We start from the raw sequence: 19,736 nt of genomic DNA on the forward strand, positions 1-19,736 counted from the left end.
TTGTGTGCCTCTCCTCTCTTCCTCCAGACTCTGGGACCCTGATTTCCAAAGGAAATGCAAAATTTACTTTCATCAGAGAACATAACTTTGGACCACTCAGCAGCAGTCCAGTCCTTTTTGTCTTTAGCCCAGGCGAGACGCTTCTGACGCTGTCTGTTGTTCAAGAGTGGCTTGACACAAGGAATGCGACAGCTAAAAACCCATGTCTTGCATACGTCTGTGCGTAGTGGTTCTTGAAGCACTGACTCCAGCTGCAGTCCACTCTTTGTGAATCTCCCCCACATTTTTGAATGGGTTTTGTTTCACAATCCTCTCCAGGGTGCGGTTATCCCTATTGCTTGTACACTTTTTTCTACCACATCTTTTCCTTCCCTTCGCCTCTCTATTAATGTGCTTGGACACAGAGCTCTGTGAACAGCCAGTCTCTTTTGCAATGACCTTTTGTGTCTTGCCCTCCTTGTGCAAGGTGTCAATGGTCATCTTTTGGACAACGGTCAAGTCAGCAGTCTTCCCCATGATTGTGTAGCCTACAGAACTAGACTGAGAGACCATTTAAAGGCCTTTGCAGGTGTTTTGAGTTAATTAGCTGATTAGAGTGTGGCACCAGGTGTCTTCAATATTGAACCTTTTCACAATATTCTAATTTTCTGAGATACTGAATTTGGCATTTTCCTTAGTTGTCAGTTATAATCATCAAAATTAAAAGAAATAAACATTTGAAATATATCAGTCTGTGTGTAATGAATGAATATAATATACAAGTTTCACTTTTTGAATGGAATTAGTGAAATAAATCAACTTTTTGATGATATTCTAATTATATGACCAGCACCTGTATGTGTGTAAATGTTTGGCCATTTATAATAAAACCTCAGAATTTAATTATTTTGCATTATATTCATGATGACTGAGCGATTCTGATGAGGACACCAAAAGGCACTTTATAGTGATATTGACCCATGTGATTGTTATCATAGGCCTATTTATAAAAATATATAAAAACATGTCTGTAATTAAAATAAAAATGATTGATACACACATTCTTCGAATGGAAATAAATAACAAGTAATTTGGGTGTATTGTTCATTATATTTATTTTCAATAAAGCAACAGAACTTAAATTACATCCAGTTTATCAGCAACAAAGCGCGTGAGTGTGAATCAATGCATTACTTGCCTGCACTTGTTTCACTCCTCCCCTCACTGCAGCCGCCTGAGTCAGATATTTTAATGAACCGTTCGCAACACCAGGCTAAATGATTCGTTCATGGTTCTCATTCCGACGGCAAAAAGCGGTGAACTGAGGCGGCTCGAGCGGATCTTTCGTAATGATGGTAACGTTAACAGCTAACTGAACCGAGAACGCTCTTAAAACAGTATTAAACAACAGTGGCATGCATATGGCTTTACTGGAATGTTTTAAAGCATGTCGTTCAATACTCACAGCTCTGTGTGCTCCTGGATGGGTGAAATGCAGAGCACAAATTCCGAGTATGTTTGGGACGTCACGTCACTTTCACTTTCAACAAAGCTTAGAACCCAAGAGGCGACACTTTGATACTTTTTGGGTAACAGCCACTAGATGGCGATCCGGTAGCGCGGCTGCCATTATGGGGTGAAAATACTAACTGGACCATCCTTCACATCTTACGGACCCAAAATCGGCGAGTTTCACTGCCAAATCAGAAGCGCAATAGAACAGTTTTTTATGTACGGCTCCCACAGTAAATGTTGTATTGTCTTATATATGTTTTATTTTACCAGTTGTGGAATCCAACCATTCATCTGAGGTAACGCAGTTAGCCTACTTTATTGAGTATTTCCATTTTATGCAACTTTATACATTTATTAATAGTAAATTAATAATTAATAAATTTAAGATCATCGTGTTTGCGGCATACAATATATTTCAGACCTAGTGGAGTAATAGTATAGTATCTAGGTCTGAATTGAAATAGGCTATATTGTAGCCTACGTTTTAATGGATCACGCTACAAACATAATGATCTTATAATACATGATGCATTGCTGTGTCCGTTATCGCATAATTTACACTTTTGGACACTTTTACTTCAATGGACAGTATAGACAACACTGCAAAATCAAGCTGTTATATTCATATTTTTATTGTCCAACATTACAAATTTTTCTGATGCATGTCCTTACTTTAATTTCATATGCTGGTAATAATTCATTGTTTATAAGCCTTTTAAAGAATTTTAACCCAAACTGACTGGGTTTCTAGAGAGCAAAGGTTTTGTGAAAAAAGTGAACACAAAGTGTGTAAAATAAACTGTAAAAAGGATTTGATGATTACTAGTGATAGTATTTTATTCTGTGTTGTCATCATTCAGGTTGGATTTCAGCTTTAATGTGCGTTTTTTTTTAACAAAGCAGCTGATATTGCCATAGAAACTAGTGGGCTGCCGACTCGCTTTCACCCCAAAATGCAGGGCTGCTGCTGGGCGCCGGTGTTGCAATGGAGCGTTCTATTGAGTGTCGCTTCTTGTTAGTGTATATTCTTTGCTTTCAACCAAGCATGCCACAAGAGTCCTGAAAAGAGAAGCCAAAGCGTCTCGATCGCCCCCAGGTGGTTGGATGCAGTATAGGACATAAACCCCGCCTTCTCCATGTACACCAGTGGGACGTGAGACAAACTAAACAATTAAACTACACTTTAAATATTTTTTTCCAAAGACAATTTCTGTCATATTAGGCATTTTTTGTCACGCTGGTGTTAGTTCAAGTGTTCGTTCTTTAAATAAGTTTGGTTTTATTTAGTTATTTGTGCTATAAAAACGGGGGTGATTGACAGCTGAGGTTGACAGCTTCTCTGAGTGAAGTCACTGAGGCGCCAACGGACCTTTTTCTGGATCTTCGCGAGGTGACTGGAGCTATAACTTTAACTTCTACATTTCCATAACTGTTTATTTCACGCCGACATAATGAGTTGTTCTGGACCAATCACAGTAGTATGTATTTTCAAGATAATTTTTTTTCCCCCAATTATTTTCTAGAGATTGCTGGATGATGTTACTTTTGTAATAGTTTTAATGTATTCTTCTTTTTTATTAGACAAATGTATCCAATAAGGGAGGAAAAAATCTCTAAATATAAACGCGGCTCAATGGGGATTCGGCTTTCTGAGAAATTACAGTCATAAGATATGTGGTGTATGTGGAATTGCATGTTATGGGATACCATATAGGTAAATTTCAAATGAATGTGAAGATATCACTTGCAGCTCAAAACATTTTTGTAAGTACAGAAGTATGCTATCTTAATCTTTATCTTATTTATTTCTTTTCTAAATGTAGCTTGCCTTCTAACCCATACAACTGTGTGGACTGTTGTGTTTAAACTCTAATGTGCAGTGTTTTCTAGAACTAAAACTACAACCAAGTAAACACTTTAAACAATATATTATATATACACAATATAATATATACCTTTATGGATCTTGAGAGAGAAAGTACCATAGCTGTGAATGGAGGCCTCACTGAGCCATCGGATTTAATCAAAGTATCTTAATTTGTGTTCCGAAGATGAACGAAGGTCTTACGGGTGTAGAACGACATGAGGGTGAGTAATAAATGACATTATTTTCATTTTTGGGTGAACTAACCCTTTAATTGCCCCTTGTTCACAAAGCAGTCTGGAGTGAAATGATTTTCGCAGACATAAAGGAATTTTGGTACATTTTGGGGCGCATTACCTTCAAAAATGAAACTAATACACTGAGTCCTCAGTGGCTCAGATGTCATCCAACAAAACACCAGGATTGCAGCTGCTCGAGTGCAGAGAAAATGACGGACAGTGTACAACTCGCTGAGGGCGGAAACTATGGTAATGCAGGGCTGTCAGTCAGCGGCTGTGGGCGGGGCCTTAGCAGTGTGACGCCACACTGATCGGAGAGACTGCTTTGGTTTAATGGGGATAAAAAAAGGAGTGTGTGGATTTTTATCATTGTAGGGTGGTTTTGTTCATACACTGCCAACACACATATGTCCAAACACCATGTAAAAGTGGATTTTGCATAATAGGTTCCCATTAATGAAAACTAATGCTATAAACTATACAGGAAATCCTGTCAGTTGGTACTTCACTATAACTTAAAAGGATACAATTAACAACAGAGTCCAAATTAAATTTATATTAATTTTTTAGATATAATGATCAACACTCAAATAAAAACTGAATGTTCTAATGATATAATTATTTTTCTACATCAATTCATTGTTGAAATATAAACCCTTAAACAGTGGCCGTCTTAAAAACTTTGAAGTACCTTGGAATACCATGATGCGAAAATGTGGTAATCTTTCAGTACTGTGTTATTAGCTGTACTGTGGTACCTACTAGTGTTTTTATGACTTGAGTAAAAATTATTTTGTACTTTTTTAATGTGTGACTGTGATTAGCTAAAGTAGCCATTAGCAAACAAGTGTCTACAAAGTTGTTTATAAAAAATATATAACAACATTATGCAATTATGGACATGGCTGCTAATGAACATTTATTTCAAAGCATTCATAATGAGCACTTTAAACCTCTGCAAGTCGACCTTCTTCAGTATGTGGGCTTTGTGAGTCTTCTTCAGAAGGTCGAGGTGATCTACAACCATCATTCCCCGGCAGCAGTTTCCTGCAAGCTCCACAGTGACTGCTTTGTGTTCGGTTTCAATAATAAATGTGTCATCTATGGCCGCTGCCATGGCATAAGAGTCACAGGAGATGAATCCCTGCCCATCCACCAGCTCCTTCTCAATCCTCTCGCTGTAGGTGGACTCCATGCTGTGCTTAAATATCTGCTTCATAAAGCGAGCCTTGTCTGTGTCCTGGGCCAACCAACCATCACAGAACTCCTGAAACAGACACACACAAATATTATATGATATAGGTGCTGTGTATACAAGAATCTATAAACACCAACAGTTGTTTTTACATTATACACAATCATCTAAATGCATTATTGTATTTTTTTTAAGACATGAGGATCTCACCCAGGGTAATTTACTGCGACAGGTGAACTCCCATGTTGCAATATAAATTGGGCAAATGAATTCATTCAGGACAATATAAGCTGCTTCAGGATCAGCTGCAAAGTTGTACTCTCCACACACAGTGGTGTTCCCACGAGCTAAAGAGAAACGGTTGTTATTTTTCTAACCTGGTTAAACTGCATGAAAAATATTAATATAGAAGACAGATACCAGCAATACATAGACTGATTATAATGTTTGTATTTAAGGTACACATGATTCTGGTTTAGGGATGGGTAATATTGCATAAAATAAAATAATTATTATTCATCCTTTTGAAAAATATACACTACTGGTCAAAAGTTTGGAAGAATTAAGACGGAACAGGCACAACAACGTTTTCAACATTGATAATATTTATTGGCGTATTCCTTGTGCCCGAAGATCAATGAGAAGGATTTTGTCTAAGGCTGTGTCTAAGTGACTGCAGAGGCCTATCTTAGACTTGCAGACTTTAGAGCAGATGGGACAGGGAAAGGTCGGGTTGCTGTCATTGGGTACTTAAGCAGCCAGTTCTTTCTTTCGTTTCTGCTTCACTTGGGCAGTTTTCACTCAGTGTTCCTCAAATTCCCTGGCAGACTTCAATGTGATGTTTCTCCACTTGGTCTATCAAATGCCAGAATCCCCCAGACTTGGGGGTTAATATAAACTCTTATCAACTGTTTCTTTAGCTGATCCTTGTAGCGCTTGCGTGCCCTGGCAAAGTTCACCATAGAACAATGCTTTGGGCAGCCTCTCATCATCCATGCGTAACACATGTCCTGCCCTCAATGCTGGGCAAGGCCGCTTTTTCCAGAACTTCTGTATTTGTCTTGAAGCCCTGCAACTGAGTTCCCATAATGGAACAGAGACACTGTTGATGAAAACACTTAAGCAGCCGGATATGCTTTCTGTGCAGGACCCATGACTCAGAACCATACAGAAAGGTGCTGTGGACAACTGCCTTGTAAACTTGAATCTTACTCAGCAGGCGTAATGAGTGTTTCTGCCAGACATGTTTCTGGAGGTGGCCCAAAGAGCTGCAGGCTTTGGCGAGTCGGTGGTCCACGTCCTTGGATATTGTTGCGTCATTTGAAATTATGCTTCCCAAATAGGTGAACTGATCCACTACGTTCAGAGGATGGCCATTGATGTTGATCTTGGGTGGATTATAGGTGTCTTTTGTAGACTTCTGGTACATAACCTCGGTTTTCTTCAGGCTGATAATCAGACCAAATTCGCTGGCTGCTGTCGCAAAATGGTAGAAGAGTAACTGGAGGTCTTCTGTGTGTGCCAAGAGTGTGCAGTCATCTGAAAATAGTAGCTCTGTGAACAACATTTCTGTCATCTAGGTTTGAGCAGAAAGACAGCGAAGGTAAAAGACACTAGCATCTGTTCGAAAACGTATGTAAATGCCGTCAGTCAGGTCTACCTTAGCTGCTTGCGACCTTATGCTGAAGAAGATGGCAAAAAGCATCAGTGCTAGGACGCAGCCTTGCTTGACACCATTTCTGACCGGGAAAGAGTCTGAGAGGTCACTACTGAGTTTCACCTGCTCTTGCTGACCATCGTGCAGCTGCTGAATGACCGCAAGAATCTTTGGCGGACATCCCAGCTTCATTAGAATATTCCAAAGCCCATCTTGGCTGACTGTATCTTTCGTCAAGGCTTTCGTCAAGTCAATGAAAGCAGCATATAGGCCCATATTCTGCTCTCTGCATTTCTCTTGCAACTGGTGTAGCACGGAAATCATGTCAGTAGTGCCCGTTAGCTCGGAAGCCACACTGGCTCTCCAGAAGAATTTTTCAGTGATTGTAGGTACCAATCTGTCTAGGAGGATTCTGGCAAGGATCTTACCTGCAATGGAAAGTAAAGCGATGCCTCTATAGTTGGAGCAGTCAGATTTCTCCCCTTTGTTTTTTTACAGAAAGACTATCACTGCATTTTGAAGGTCTCGCAGGATAACTCCCTTCTCCCAACAGAGTGCGAACAGACAAGATAGTTGTCCAGTGGCATCATCTCCTCCTGCCATAAACACTTCAGCTGGTAGAACATCAATGCCGGATGCTTTGCCACGCTTGAGCTTGGTGATGGCTTTCTTAACTTCTTCCTCTGTTGGTGGGTCGTCTAACTCCAGCTTCCCAATTCGCTGAGGGACACTTGCTAAAGCATCTTCCTGTACCAAATGTTTGTCACCAAGGAGGTCCTCGTAATGTTCAGCCTAGTGATGCAGAATGGAAGACTTATCTGTCAGCAGGGTAAGGCCATCAGAAGAGTGTAAAGGTGCCTTTGAATGCTTCTGGATTTCAGAATCGTTCTCATCAAACCAATCTTGGTTCTTCCTATATGAGAAGCCTACCACATCTATGACTGTTTCCTGAAGGATGGTCTTTATTTGATTCCACAAATTCTAAGGGTCTAGGTCTTGGTTTGATGATTCTAGTTTGCAAAATCTTGCCTCCAGCTCCCTGTTGAACTCCCCTCTTTGGATCAGGAGCTGGCTAATGTGGAGTTTCTGGGTCTTAGGTCTCCTTCCTTTTACTGTGGCCTTGATGGTGATTTTAGCTTTTGCTTGAACCAGCCTGTGGTCTATACAGCAATCGGCACTAGGCATTACTCTAGTGTGGAGCACATTGCGAGCATCTTTGGATGTGTCCAAGTTGTCTTGAATTCCCTTCTGCTGAAATAGGGTGTTGGTGATAGTCAGACCATGCTCCATGCAAAACTCCAGCATCATGTGCCCACTGTCATTATAATTACCAACTCCATGGTGACCCAATACTCCTGGCCAGCCTGCGTGATCTCTACCCACACGCGCATTAAATTCGCCCATGATAAAGATCTGCATTGTCTACCATTGAGAGAAAGGGCTTCAAATTCCTGTAGAAAGTGTCTTTGGTGATGATGTCAGACTGAAGGGTGGAAGCATATACGCTGATGATGGTCATGAACTGATTGCCAAGGAGGGGGAGGTGTAGGGAGCCGGTCACAGTGTCCAACTGGAAGACTCATGAGCTTGTTGTTAATGGACTTTTTGATCATGAAGCCAATTCCAGAGAGTCTGCGGTCTTCTTTGGATTTTCCAGACCAGTATAGGGTATACCCTGCTCCGTGCTCTGTGAGTGACCCTTCCTCTGGAAAGCGTACTTCACTGAGTGCAGCTATATCAATGTCCAGCTTGGCTAGTTCTTTTGCCACCAATGCTGAACATCTCTGGGGTCAGTCACCTCCTTTAGAGTCCTTCTTGTTGTCTTTATTAACTTGTTCTTTGCTTTTTTACTGCTGGTCTGAGATGCCTGTTGGTTGCAGCTAGCCAGCAGTTGAGGGATGAGGCAAGCTGGATTTGAGCCACCTTTTCTAGGCCCATCTCCATGTGGAGCAAGCAGCACTATCCCTGAAAAGGGTTGCTTGGTCGCTCAGGGTGCTGCCAAATGTTGATGTTGTCTCAGATCAGCAAGAAAGCGACTCATTTGACTGAGCCACCTACATGCAGAGTTAAGATTGCGACTTCCAGTGCCATCTAGAACCTGTCATTTTGCCAATTTCTCCGTCGCTGTAGGTCTTCTCTCCTGCGGTGTATTGGTTTAAAGTGAGAATCAGGGCACGCAAACCAATCTCACTCTTTAGGCCAGGTGTTCGTTCCACAGTGGCTTAGCAGGCTGAGATGGCAGTGGAGAACACTAGGCTGTAGGTTTTATATCGGTTCTGCTGGGCTCAGAGACTAAGCCACAAGAGAAGGCCAGGAGTTGGACTTGGCTGTCAGAGGCTTTATGAGACGCATGCCTTATGCCTTGTAGGCAGTAAGAGCTTATCCTCATTACCCATCCCAGCTTTGACAACCCATTTGGAACCAAAAAATAAGCACTATTATTATTAACGGAGCACCAATAATAATTGAGCACCAAATCAGCATATTAGAATGATTTCTGAAGGATCATGTGACTGAAGACTGGAGTAATGGTGCTAAAATTTAGCTTTGTGATTACAGGAATAAATTAAAATAAAAAAGAAAACAGTTATTTTAAATTGTTATCAGAGTTCACATTATTACCGTTTTAACTGAACAATTTTCCTGTTTTTACGAAAACATTCAAAAATCTTAATTATTACAAACTTTTGACCAGTAGTATTTATGCTTTGACATGGCTTAAAGACCTTGATTCATTTCAGTAAATCAGTTTAAAGTGACCATGTAGATTTATTTGAGAGAAGCCATCATTGCAGCTAAACTGACATCACTGCCAAATAAAAGTCTGTTTTTAGAGAAACATTGACTGTAGAGATTTACTTTGAACCAGTTCATCAAAGCTGTCACATTAAACTTCACTGAAATAAATGAAACATAACAGCTCTAATATTGGATATATTGCCCGTCCTATTCTGATTAAACAGTAAGTGTAAAGTAAGTTTTAGGGACTCACAGTCTGTATTGCCGCCCATAATGTAAAGGCCTTTGAGTTTCTGGGGAAATGAGGGGTCCAGTTTCACTGCCAAAGCCACATTCGTCAGCGGAGCCGTGGCCACTAAAGACACCTTAGAGAAGCAGGAACAACACATGGTAAAATACTTGAAATGCATGTTATTTCCATTAATCAATATGCAATAATATAATCAATAATTGCTACTGTATAATCATATACACCTCTCCAGGATTCGCATTGACTATTCGGATCATGGCTGACGCAGCGATCTCTTTCTGGATAAGTTCCAGACCAGGAGCTTCAGGGTCTGGGGCGTCCCCGAGTCCATCTTTGCCATGAAAATCTCCAGCACTGACGGTTTTCCCCAAGAGTGCTTTAGTTGCTCCACGAAATACAGGAATCTAGCAATTCAGAGACACAATCGGGTTTTTTGATTATGCTGTAATGGCTGTCATGTGCTGAACCATAAAATGTTACTTTGAAGTAAGAAAAGTTATTCTTGGAGTTATTTAATCTCAAAATATCTATGCAAACAGCTAGAATTATAAAAGAATATATATTACTGAACATAAAGAAATACATTTGAAAAACCTGAAAAACAATCACAATGTATTATTTCTGATTTCTGTAGCACTCTGTTTATCACGTCCGTTCCATTAACCAATTCAGAGAAAATCAAGTCTTTCAGTAATAGTAAAATGACAGTCATGTGCTACATAATACTTTACTTTATTCTACCAGGATTCTTCCTGCTGAGAGCCAACAGAAATGCAGAATTTTGCAAGTAAAAAAACTGATGTAGGCACATACTTTTGACCAATGAATTTCCACAACCTTTCCAGTCTTTCAAGATTATTATTTTTAGTGAATGATGAGCAAATTGCTGGTCACCTGTCAGGTACCAAGCTTTTGAATTAACAGATTCTCTTTCTTTATCTATTTATCTATAAAAATGACCCAGTTCAAAAGTTCACATATGCTTGATTCTTAATGCTGTATACATAGATGATCCACGATTGTTTTTTTGTTTGTTTGTTTGTTTTGTGATAGTTGTTCATGAGCCCCTTCTTAGTACTGAGCAGTTAAACTGCCCACCGTTCTTCAGAACTGTTCGCCAATTTTTGTTCACCAATATAAGCTGTCACATGTATGCAAACATTGCACAATATTTGTAGGAAATACAACCTCTCTTCTAACCATTGGGTCAAAGTATGAGCTCTTTGAAAAACCTCTGCATCGCAAAGTATGACATTTACTAAACAAATAAACAAGTACAAATAGTATTGTAATTTCAAAGTCAATATGCAATCTAAATTTAGCCCATTGGCTTTCTTATAATTACCATGAAATCAAAATTGACCATTATTATTTTTTACGGAATACTGCAGCATTTATTATAAATGATTTAACGGTGCACACTATTATTATTATTAATGTTTTTTTATTTTAATCCATGTGCCCTCATAATCTTTAATCAAAATAGCTTCCCCTCCTGCTTGCAGCAACATCTCTTCTCTGATGATGTGTATAGTGGCGTGAGGGCGGGATCAACCTGTCACTCACACGAGATCCACCAAGAGATCGTCACATGAAAAAACAGGAAAACAAGTGTCATTGCATCCGCTTGTTGAAGAATGTGTTAATTTCATTACGAACTGCAGCGATATCTATGGACATTTAAGGTAATCAGCTAACCTAGCTAGTTATTTTATTGTTGCCATTTAATTTGATTTAAATATCTAAATGTTAGTGATAAAAAAAAAAATAAAAAAAACTTTTAGATATCAATCTGCATATGCAATGGACACTGGTTATGCTCATCTTTGCTCACTCCTTTAAAAGGCATCTTAAGTAAAACGGTTCTATATTTAACAAAGAACATACAAAAGACCAGAAGCGGCGATGCATCCTGTTTGATAGAATACGAAAGTTTGTTGCACATAACCCTTATTCCCGACGGACAAACATTTTTTCTTGTTCAGGAAGCCATTTCACTTGGATATAAGGGTTGCTAAGTCCACGATTTTCCCGTAGAATTGGGTTACTTTTAAACTGTTGCCAGGGGGTGATTTTTTTCCCCCTCTCGAGTTAAAGGTTTGACATATTGCATAAATCACAGTTCGTTTTGCTCTGCGTCATGTTTTGGGGTGTGAAAATGTAAAGCCGATGTCCCTTCAATAACAGACCGGCGTGCATATAATAAATTATTAATTCAAGAATGTTGTGCAAGTTTACTGCAACAATGGAGCCGCGAACTTTGAAAATCCAGTGTTTAGTTGATCCTGGAAAGCGCTCATTGTCACAGTTGTAAACACGACGGCTTTCTTCTTCCACGAGGGGGTTTGGCGTCACAACATTTGTTTCCAGGAGGACCGTTAAAGAACGCGACACACACGTCTCCCGGACATCCTGTAGAATTCAACCAACCAGATGACGACTTTGAAAATCCTTAAGTGTTTCCAGTTAAGTGTGTCATATGCATCCGACGTTCAGCCAACGGTACTGGTAGGGAGACTTTAAGCTGTGTTCATGATCACAACGACATAGTCAAGTGGTTTTCAATTTGACTATCGCAACTTCCATTTCATGCTGACTTTAATACTTGGTCCAGGTCATATAATGAACAAACATCACACAAAATGTCTATCTCATTGTGGTATGTACTGACCACTTTCCAAGCATATCTCACCTCCAGATGCTTACACACTTTCAGGACACGCAGGACATTCTTGCAGACATTTTCTACTGAAGTGTTGCCCTGAACACAAGTGATGCCCAGGATCTGCACGTCCGGCGCTGCCAAAGCCATCATGAGAGCCTGAGCATCATCCACACCACAGTCCACGTCCACAAGCAGTTTCTTCATGCTGGCTTCTTCACAACAATATGAGAACAAAAGGCATTTAGTTAACAAAAGTTGGTGGTGAATCCTGTTTTAATGTCCAGGCTGGTGAAAGTTGAACATTCAAAACCCACATGTCTTTATGCTCTTGTGCAAGACGCTTCATAAATGTACTGTTGGACACTTAGGGTAAATATGTCAGCCAAGTGACTAATTAGTAGGTTAATAACTAGTACATGCATGAATGAGGTCTCTGCAGGATTTACCTTACCTTTAGTGAAGTGGTCGTAGACGTTCGTGCGAGTTTCTTGAAAGCTGTCTGATGCAGTGGCAAGCTCTCGGTATCTGTAAGAGGAGTCAGTTTATCTGTGGGAGGAACTTTGGAGCTTTGGGTAGTTAATTACGCAATCACGTTTAATATGTTTTCCATTAAAAAGGTTTTAGACTGTAGCGCATAGGTAAGCCCAACTACAAGCAACACAAAACAATCCTAAATTAACTATTTACCGAGTTTTGGTTAATCCACGTGTCTGTTGTCTTCTAAGAAGCACTTCTCTAAAAGTAAATCTAAATAATGCGCAAGAGAACATATAACCTAAAATCTGTGCAATCGACTGATCTTGTAGCATGTTACAGTCCGTGTGAATGTCCTGGGACCACGTTTGAGGTAATCGCTGAATAATTTTTGAATCAGTTCTTCGTTTCTGTCACGTGATAGCTGTTGCTTTTCTCAGCACTGCCAGGGTGAACCAATCACAGTTGTGAACAATTTCAAGATAAAAATTTTATTTAATTATTTTCCAGAGATATCACTTTTTCCAGATGATACTACTTTTGTAATAGTTTTATTCTTATCTTTTATTAGACAATTGTATCTAATAAGAAAAAAATCAGGTAATTTGAACGGGTCTCGGCTTTCTGAGCCGCAAAACGGTGTATTAGCAGACTGTTACTTATCCATCCAATACAATAACAGATTACTTTCATATAAGATATGTGGTGTATATGGAATCGCATTATGGGATGCCATAGGTCAATTTCAAATGAGTGTGAAGATAACACTTGCAGCTCAAAATTTTGTAAGTACATAAGTATTTATCTTAATCTTTATCATTTTATATTTCTATACTGCATATATGTTGCCTTCTAACCCATAAAAATGTGCGTTGTGTGAGCTGTTGGGTTTAAACTCCAATTTACAATGTTTTCTAGAACTAAAACTACAAGTAAACACTTTAAAAAATACATTCATATCAGGCGCTTCTGAGCTGGTGTCAGGTTATATGAGAATGTGCTTTTTGTATGATAACGCTAAATAAATGTTTCTTTATAGAAATATATTAAAACAGAGAAATAAAATTGTCTCTTCATTTTAAATGGACAGAAATATATTTAATCATGTCTATCAATCTGACAAATGTGTTTTTAATTTTATTATACAAGGAAAATAAACATTTAATGATCTATTAAATACATATTTCTTTGTAAACTAACTATAAATTGCCAGTGCATAGTTCTACAACTGAACTGGTTCTATGCATTTATTTGTCATTCAAACTGATGGAAATAGATTAGATTTCTAGAGAGATTTAGATTTCTAAAGATTTCTTATCCTTTGAAACTTATGAAACTAAGCATGTTTGCTCAGAATGACTTGTTCTCCATACATACAAAGTTTTGAGAAGCTTGGACTTTGTGCAAACAAGATATAGACATAATAGTCAGAATTGGACACACTCAGCAAATATGTCAGATCATATCTGCTAAAAACTTTTATGGATCAAAATTCTTTTGATAACTTTTTGCCAGCATAGAGCTGACATATGCAAAGTTTGGTAAAGATCTGGCAAACGGCCTAAGAGGAGTTTGAAAAACATAACAGTATAGAATAAAATAAATGCAGAATGGCAGATACATTTTTTTTAGATAAAAATAAAATGCAATATATATAAATACACACACACACATACATGTATATGTGTGTATATACAGTATAATATACAAAGCAATAAAGTAGCTCAAAGTTTATGCTGGCATGTTATTTTAATTATAAAGCTGTATGTTTGGGGGGAAGAGAGAGGCATTTTGTACAGCAAGGTCTTTGAACATACATTAAAAAAAATAAAAACAGACAATGAGAAACCAATAGGGCAGCATGCTCTGACAACACAGCAGTGCTTTTGCACTTACAATAGTGGAAAAAAAAATTCTGAAAACATAAGAAATTAAATGCTCAGTGGTAAATTAATTAAATATACATTTATTAAAAATAACAATTAAGTGTAATCTTAAATAAGACTAGTAGCCTACCTTCCATGCAGTGCATCTGGTTCGAATTTAAATAATTTCAGCAGATGTTAAGACACATGCTCTTGTCTTCCAAGCTGCAAATGTAAGCTTTCAGTTGTTTGATCTTGCAAATATACAAACCAGGAACTACAGTCCATTTGTGCATTTATTTTTGTGCAGAGACTAGGGCTGATGATTTCTTGTTGTGGTCATTACACACAGAGTCTTTTATTATGTTGTTCAGTAATGCAACATTACAGTTTTCGTATAACTATTACAATAAAATAAAATAAATAGTTTAAATGTATCCCTCTGCCTTGCGAAAACAAAAGACTGCAGGAAATATTCTTCACATTGTAGGACCAGTTGCAGCGGTGCTCCTTATTAGATCAGTACTGACATTCATAACAACCAATAAAAATGTCCAACAAAGAAACTTTGAACTATGAAAACATATACAGACAGTCAATGAATATATCAATAGTGTCTTCTCACATATTTCCTTACAAAGAATGTATATTCACACAGTATGCTCACTGTACAGAGACTAGCTGTGCTTGGCAACAGTGTGAGGAAGCTTGTCCTCTTAAACTCTACAACCCGTACAGTGCAAGTCAGGAGGGTAAAGGCCTGCATTAAAGCACTAACACTTTCGTAAAGAGAGAGTCTTACGGTAAATAAATAAACCAATCTGCCACGTCACAAATAGTCATACACAGAATCGAAATATCTACATAGTTATCTTAACAAACGAGTTTGCAATGGTGGACTCTCTTAAGGCAGCTAGTTTTGTGTACACTTTAAATGAGGTGATGATGAACAATAAGGGTGCATATATGAATTCTCTAACTTAACAACCTGACTTATCTTTATAAATGCTAAAACTGGGTTTGAGAACAAATCATCTACTAAACCACAGCACATACACATTAACTATAACCTACTGAACTTTAAATACAATCTAAAGGATGATAAAATACAGCTTTGCTTCAGTGCTGATAGTTTTAACCTTTGTATTTTAGTACAAAGACCAAGTGTGGTGCTGGAAAGTATTTAAAATGCTAAACACAGATGGAATGAATTTGGGATTATTTGGGAACTGCTCTGGTAAATGAAATCAGAGACTTTTTTTTCTTTTCTTAAGTAATTAAGAATCGAACAGGCCTTCTTACCTGCATTCAGTGCAACAACCAAGCGAGCTACCCATATACCTTCAAGTGATTTTCTTTCCCTATCTCCTATCTTCTCAGAGCCACGGGTCATGGGGGGGGGATCTGAAAATATTAACATTGTCATCTGGATGATAACCAGAGCGTATTTCAACATGACTGTTCATAATAAAAATTTCCTTCAGATATGTGGTAATAAAGTAAAGTGAACGAGGAGAAACATGCAGCTCTAGTCACGACGACTGCTTGCCAGATCAAGTCTCCACTTTCCCATAGGTGCCCTCTGGTGGTCTGTACTGCCTAGGGAAAGTCTTCAGCTGGAGGGAGTTGAAGGCGTATTTGCGGCTGCCTACGTTTTTCATGGTGTTTTCTCGCCTGCAGCCCTCACTGTGGACCAGATGTGATTGTGAGACAGGGAGAGAATGATGCGTAAATGAATGACCCGTAACTGTAAGTGTCGTCTTACCTGCGCATACATTCCAAGGCCTGGGTGAAGACCTGCGGGGCCATGCAGTGCTCATGCTGGAGGATTTGACATTGTTCCAAGGTTACCGACATGGCTGTACGATCCTTTGCACTCTTGCAGCTGGTCACACGTACACCATTCAGACGCCGACAAACCTGAAGCACCATATGAGAAAGATGTCATCGCGTTAAGGACTATTACTAGAAGTTCACTGGCATCATTTTGGAATCAGATCGTGGCTTCCTAAATTGAAAACAAATTGAATTGTGCCATATTTTGCTATGGTATTTCTTTTTTGATGAAAAGCTTCACACACAAAAATAAGGTGGGTTTATACACCAAGACGAATGTTTGGTGTAAAAAATGTATTTTACGATCGACACAAACATTTGCATGCTGTCTATGCAGCAGATTTTTTTTTTTTTTTTACAGAGAGGTGTTCTAATCTCTTTTCCATCAAGCTGAGAAGAAACTGGCCAACCAATGATGGGATTAGAGCAGTGGTTCCCAAACCTGTCCTGAAGGACCCCCAGCACTGCACATTTTGTGTGTCGCCCTTATCTGACACACCTACTTCAGGTCTTGCAGTCTCTAGTACTAATGAGCTGATGAGTTGAATCAGGTGTGTTAGATGAGAGAGACATCCAAAATGTGCAGTGGTTTGGGAATCACTGGATTAGAGCTTTTGGTCACATGCCTAGAGCTGCTGCTATTACATAAAACTATGCCTTGGTGGCGCTAACGAACAAGCAATTTGCTAAGTGACAGTTAATAGGAGAGGAAGAATCTAAAGCTGCGTCCATAATCAGATACTTTCTTTAGTAAGGACTTATTTTGAATAAGTACTTACTTTGTGAGGGCTAAAAAAGTGTGTTCTATATAGTATGAATGTAATCCGGACATACTACATTCGCCATGTTGTCATTATTATGTATGTCACCTACCAGCGTCAGTTGTCACTTCACTGCCATTCACAAATCCTCTCCCGTGGCCTCTTGGGATAGTTTCCATCATATGCGCACTCCAGAATTTCACCAGAAGTAGTACATCATCTGGGTACTTTTTGCCTACTCTTTTATGAGTACTGTGAATTCGGACATACTTCTTTTGTCACATACTGTTTTACTATTTACTATATAGTAGGGAAGTATGTGATTTCGGACGCAGCCCAGAACTTGCTCTGGTCACGAAAACATGGGTTCTATACTCTTTGATGTAAATAATGTTTGACTTCCTTTCTTCCCTGTGACAAGCAGGTGCCAGAAAAACTTGTGCAGCGCTTTGTGTATCAGGTTAACTGCTTTTCTAAAAGCGCCATCTACTGTCAGAGAATAAATCTGCATTTTCATTCAGCCCGCCTGCTGTTATTTATTCATTGGTCTGAAAAATTGTGTGCATTTTTGTGCCGAACATTCTTGGTGGTATGAACTGACCTCTAAGCACAAGAGAACATAATAGTAAATGTAGATCGCTGTACCTCTGCTGCCTGCAACAGGATGTCCACATTCTTGCTCTTTCTGGCATTAACATTTTGACTGAGGAATCTGAGTAGCTCAGGCACACAGTTTTGACTGCGAGAGCGGGGGAGACCTATGGATGGAGACATTTAACTGGTTAGGACCGACATAAATCATCTATTAACTTTCTTTCATAAAAAGACATTGTGAAACAGACTAGTTAATATATTTCAAATGTACTAAATTGCAACTTCATCATTACAAATGTGGAATTCCAAATATATTTAAATACATGGCATACAAGTTTCACTATAATGACATTAAAGTATATTTTAGTTTACCATAAATGCCTTGTCAGTGCATTCGACAGTTCACTTTAACCATATTTCAAAGATTACATATAAAGAAGTACTTAAGTGGTTCAAAAAAACACTTTTAAGTTCAACTAATTGCACTTAATATAAATTAAACTATAAAACACTTTCATTTAATTGCAATTAACATGCGATTAAGTGTCTGAAAACATTACATCCAGTTCACTCTTAAAGCGTTCGTTCACCCAAAAATTTAATTTCTGTCATTAATTTCTCACCCTCATGTTGTTCCACACCCATAAGACCTTTGTTCATCTTCAGAACACATATTTTTCAGAATAGATATTTTTGATGAAACCCAAGGGTTTTTTTTTTTAAGTCCCATAGAAAGCAACAAAATTACCACATTCAAGGTCCAGAAAAGTAGTAAAGACATCGCAAAAATAGTCCACGTGACTACATTGGTTCAACCTTAATGTTATGAAGCGAAGATGTTGTTACTACTTCTCCATGAATGTGGTAATTCCGTTGCTTTCTATGGGAGATAAAAAAAAACTTTTGGATTTCATCAAAAATATCTTAATTTGTGTGAAGATGAACAAAGGTCTTGCGAGTGTGGAACGACACGAGGGTGAGTAATTAATGACAGAAAATTCATTTTTGAACTAACTCTTTTAGTATATTCTTTGAAAGTATTTTATATCTGTAACAAGTACTATTTTTAAAGTATGCTAAAGTGCATTTCTTTTTCACAAGAGCAGTATAGGTCAGTTTATTAAAAATGAGTGTTCAGGACTCACAGTCTTCAGGCAACACTTCTTTAAACTGGTCATAATAGGATGTAAGACGAGCTAGACTCTCCATATTCACGACTTCCTGTAGCGAAGTGTCTCCAAACCTTAATAATGATATAAACAAATATATTAATGCTAAATTGTATAACTATTTTTTATACAGAATGTACAATAAATGAATACATTATTATTTCATGACTTGTTAAAATCAGGCTGCACAATGAGGCAGGTAGATTTTATTACACTTACTTTTCCGCTAGCGTTTGTTGCTCATTGATTCCTACATTGAACAACACTGGTTGAACACGCAACAGCATCCCATTTTGGATCTCCCGTGGCAACACATCAAACATCACCCCTGGTAACGGAACACGCACGTTAAACCCATCTCTGTTGCCCGTGATGACAGGCAGCATGTCGGGGCTGAAGCTGGATGTTGCCTGGGTAATTTTAAAGGTGACATTCCGAAGGTCCAGGACGCCTACGCTCATGTCTTCCAACATGGCGAGCTCCTCCCCTTTGAGACAAAAGAAGAGCTCTGAGTTAACATATTCAGATAAATTTACCACCACACATAAATAAGTTGAATGTGAAAGCTGAATTGAAATGAGCTCGTATGTTTACCATAGGTGCTCAGGAGACCCTCAAACTGGACCAGTAAGCCGATGGTGTGGAGTTGTCTGAGGAAGCCGTTGTCACTAAGACAGTTCCTCAGCTTTATCACAAATCCACAGATCAGGGCCGTCAGCTGCAGAGAAAAATGCATATTATAAATTATAATTTACAGTCAGATGGGGAAATTTCTATATACTGGTCAATGCAGCATTATTGCATTACTAAAGTTTTTTTTTTTTAGAGTACTCAAAGTAGAACTGGTCTCTATGGAATAGCAACTTTTTATCTCACAATTCTTTTTATCGCAATTTCGAATTTGTCTTTTGGACTTTATAACTCACAATTGCAA

The 19,736-nt window shown here is 38.5% G+C and overlaps 2 protein-coding genes across 12 annotated transcripts in view; both read right to left on the reverse strand.

Annotated features, from left to right (window-relative positions):
* The window catches only part of si:dkey-4e7.3 (uncharacterized protein LOC402865 homolog), a 49,993-nt gene extending 36,939 nt beyond the window's left edge, over positions 1 to 13,054 (reverse strand). For 2 of the 11 annotated variants that reach the window (XM_051906240.1, XM_051906239.1), the window contains exon 1: positions 1,445 to 1,575. Coding sequence is in view for 6 of the 11 variants with exons in the window: in XM_051906229.1 (XP_051762189.1) it covers positions 4,517 to 4,864; positions 5,003 to 5,139; positions 9,442 to 9,553; positions 9,663 to 9,842; positions 12,131 to 12,315; positions 12,555 to 12,628; positions 12,791 to 12,912 (1,158 nt within the window). In the remaining 5 variants the exon portion in view is untranslated. Of the gene's footprint in view, positions 1 to 1,444; positions 1,576 to 4,442; positions 4,865 to 5,002; positions 5,140 to 9,441; positions 9,554 to 9,662; positions 9,843 to 12,130; positions 12,316 to 12,554; positions 12,662 to 12,790 lie in introns of those variants that run through there. The other 9 variants (XM_051906230.1, XM_051906242.1, XM_051906241.1 and 6 more) reach the window with 9 other exon arrangements.
* Positions 13,055 to 14,307: 1,253 nt separating this feature from the next.
* Positions 14,308 to 19,736, reverse strand: part of inpp4aa (inositol polyphosphate-4-phosphatase type I Aa) — a 33,404-nt gene continuing 27,975 nt past the window's right edge. The window contains 6 exon segments of the mRNA XM_051906223.1: positions 14,308 to 16,128; positions 16,208 to 16,362; positions 17,685 to 17,797; positions 18,779 to 18,876; positions 19,022 to 19,289; positions 19,397 to 19,520. Coding sequence (XP_051762183.1) covers positions 15,996 to 16,128; positions 16,208 to 16,362; positions 17,685 to 17,797; positions 18,779 to 18,876; positions 19,022 to 19,289; positions 19,397 to 19,520 — 891 coding nt within the window. The 3' untranslated portion in view covers positions 14,308 to 15,995.

Source organism: Ctenopharyngodon idella, chromosome 9 (genome assembly GCF_019924925.1).
Source record: "Ctenopharyngodon idella isolate HZGC_01 chromosome 9, HZGC01, whole genome shotgun sequence".
In the NCBI taxonomy this organism is placed as follows: domain Eukaryota; kingdom Metazoa; phylum Chordata; class Actinopteri; order Cypriniformes; family Xenocyprididae; genus Ctenopharyngodon; species Ctenopharyngodon idella.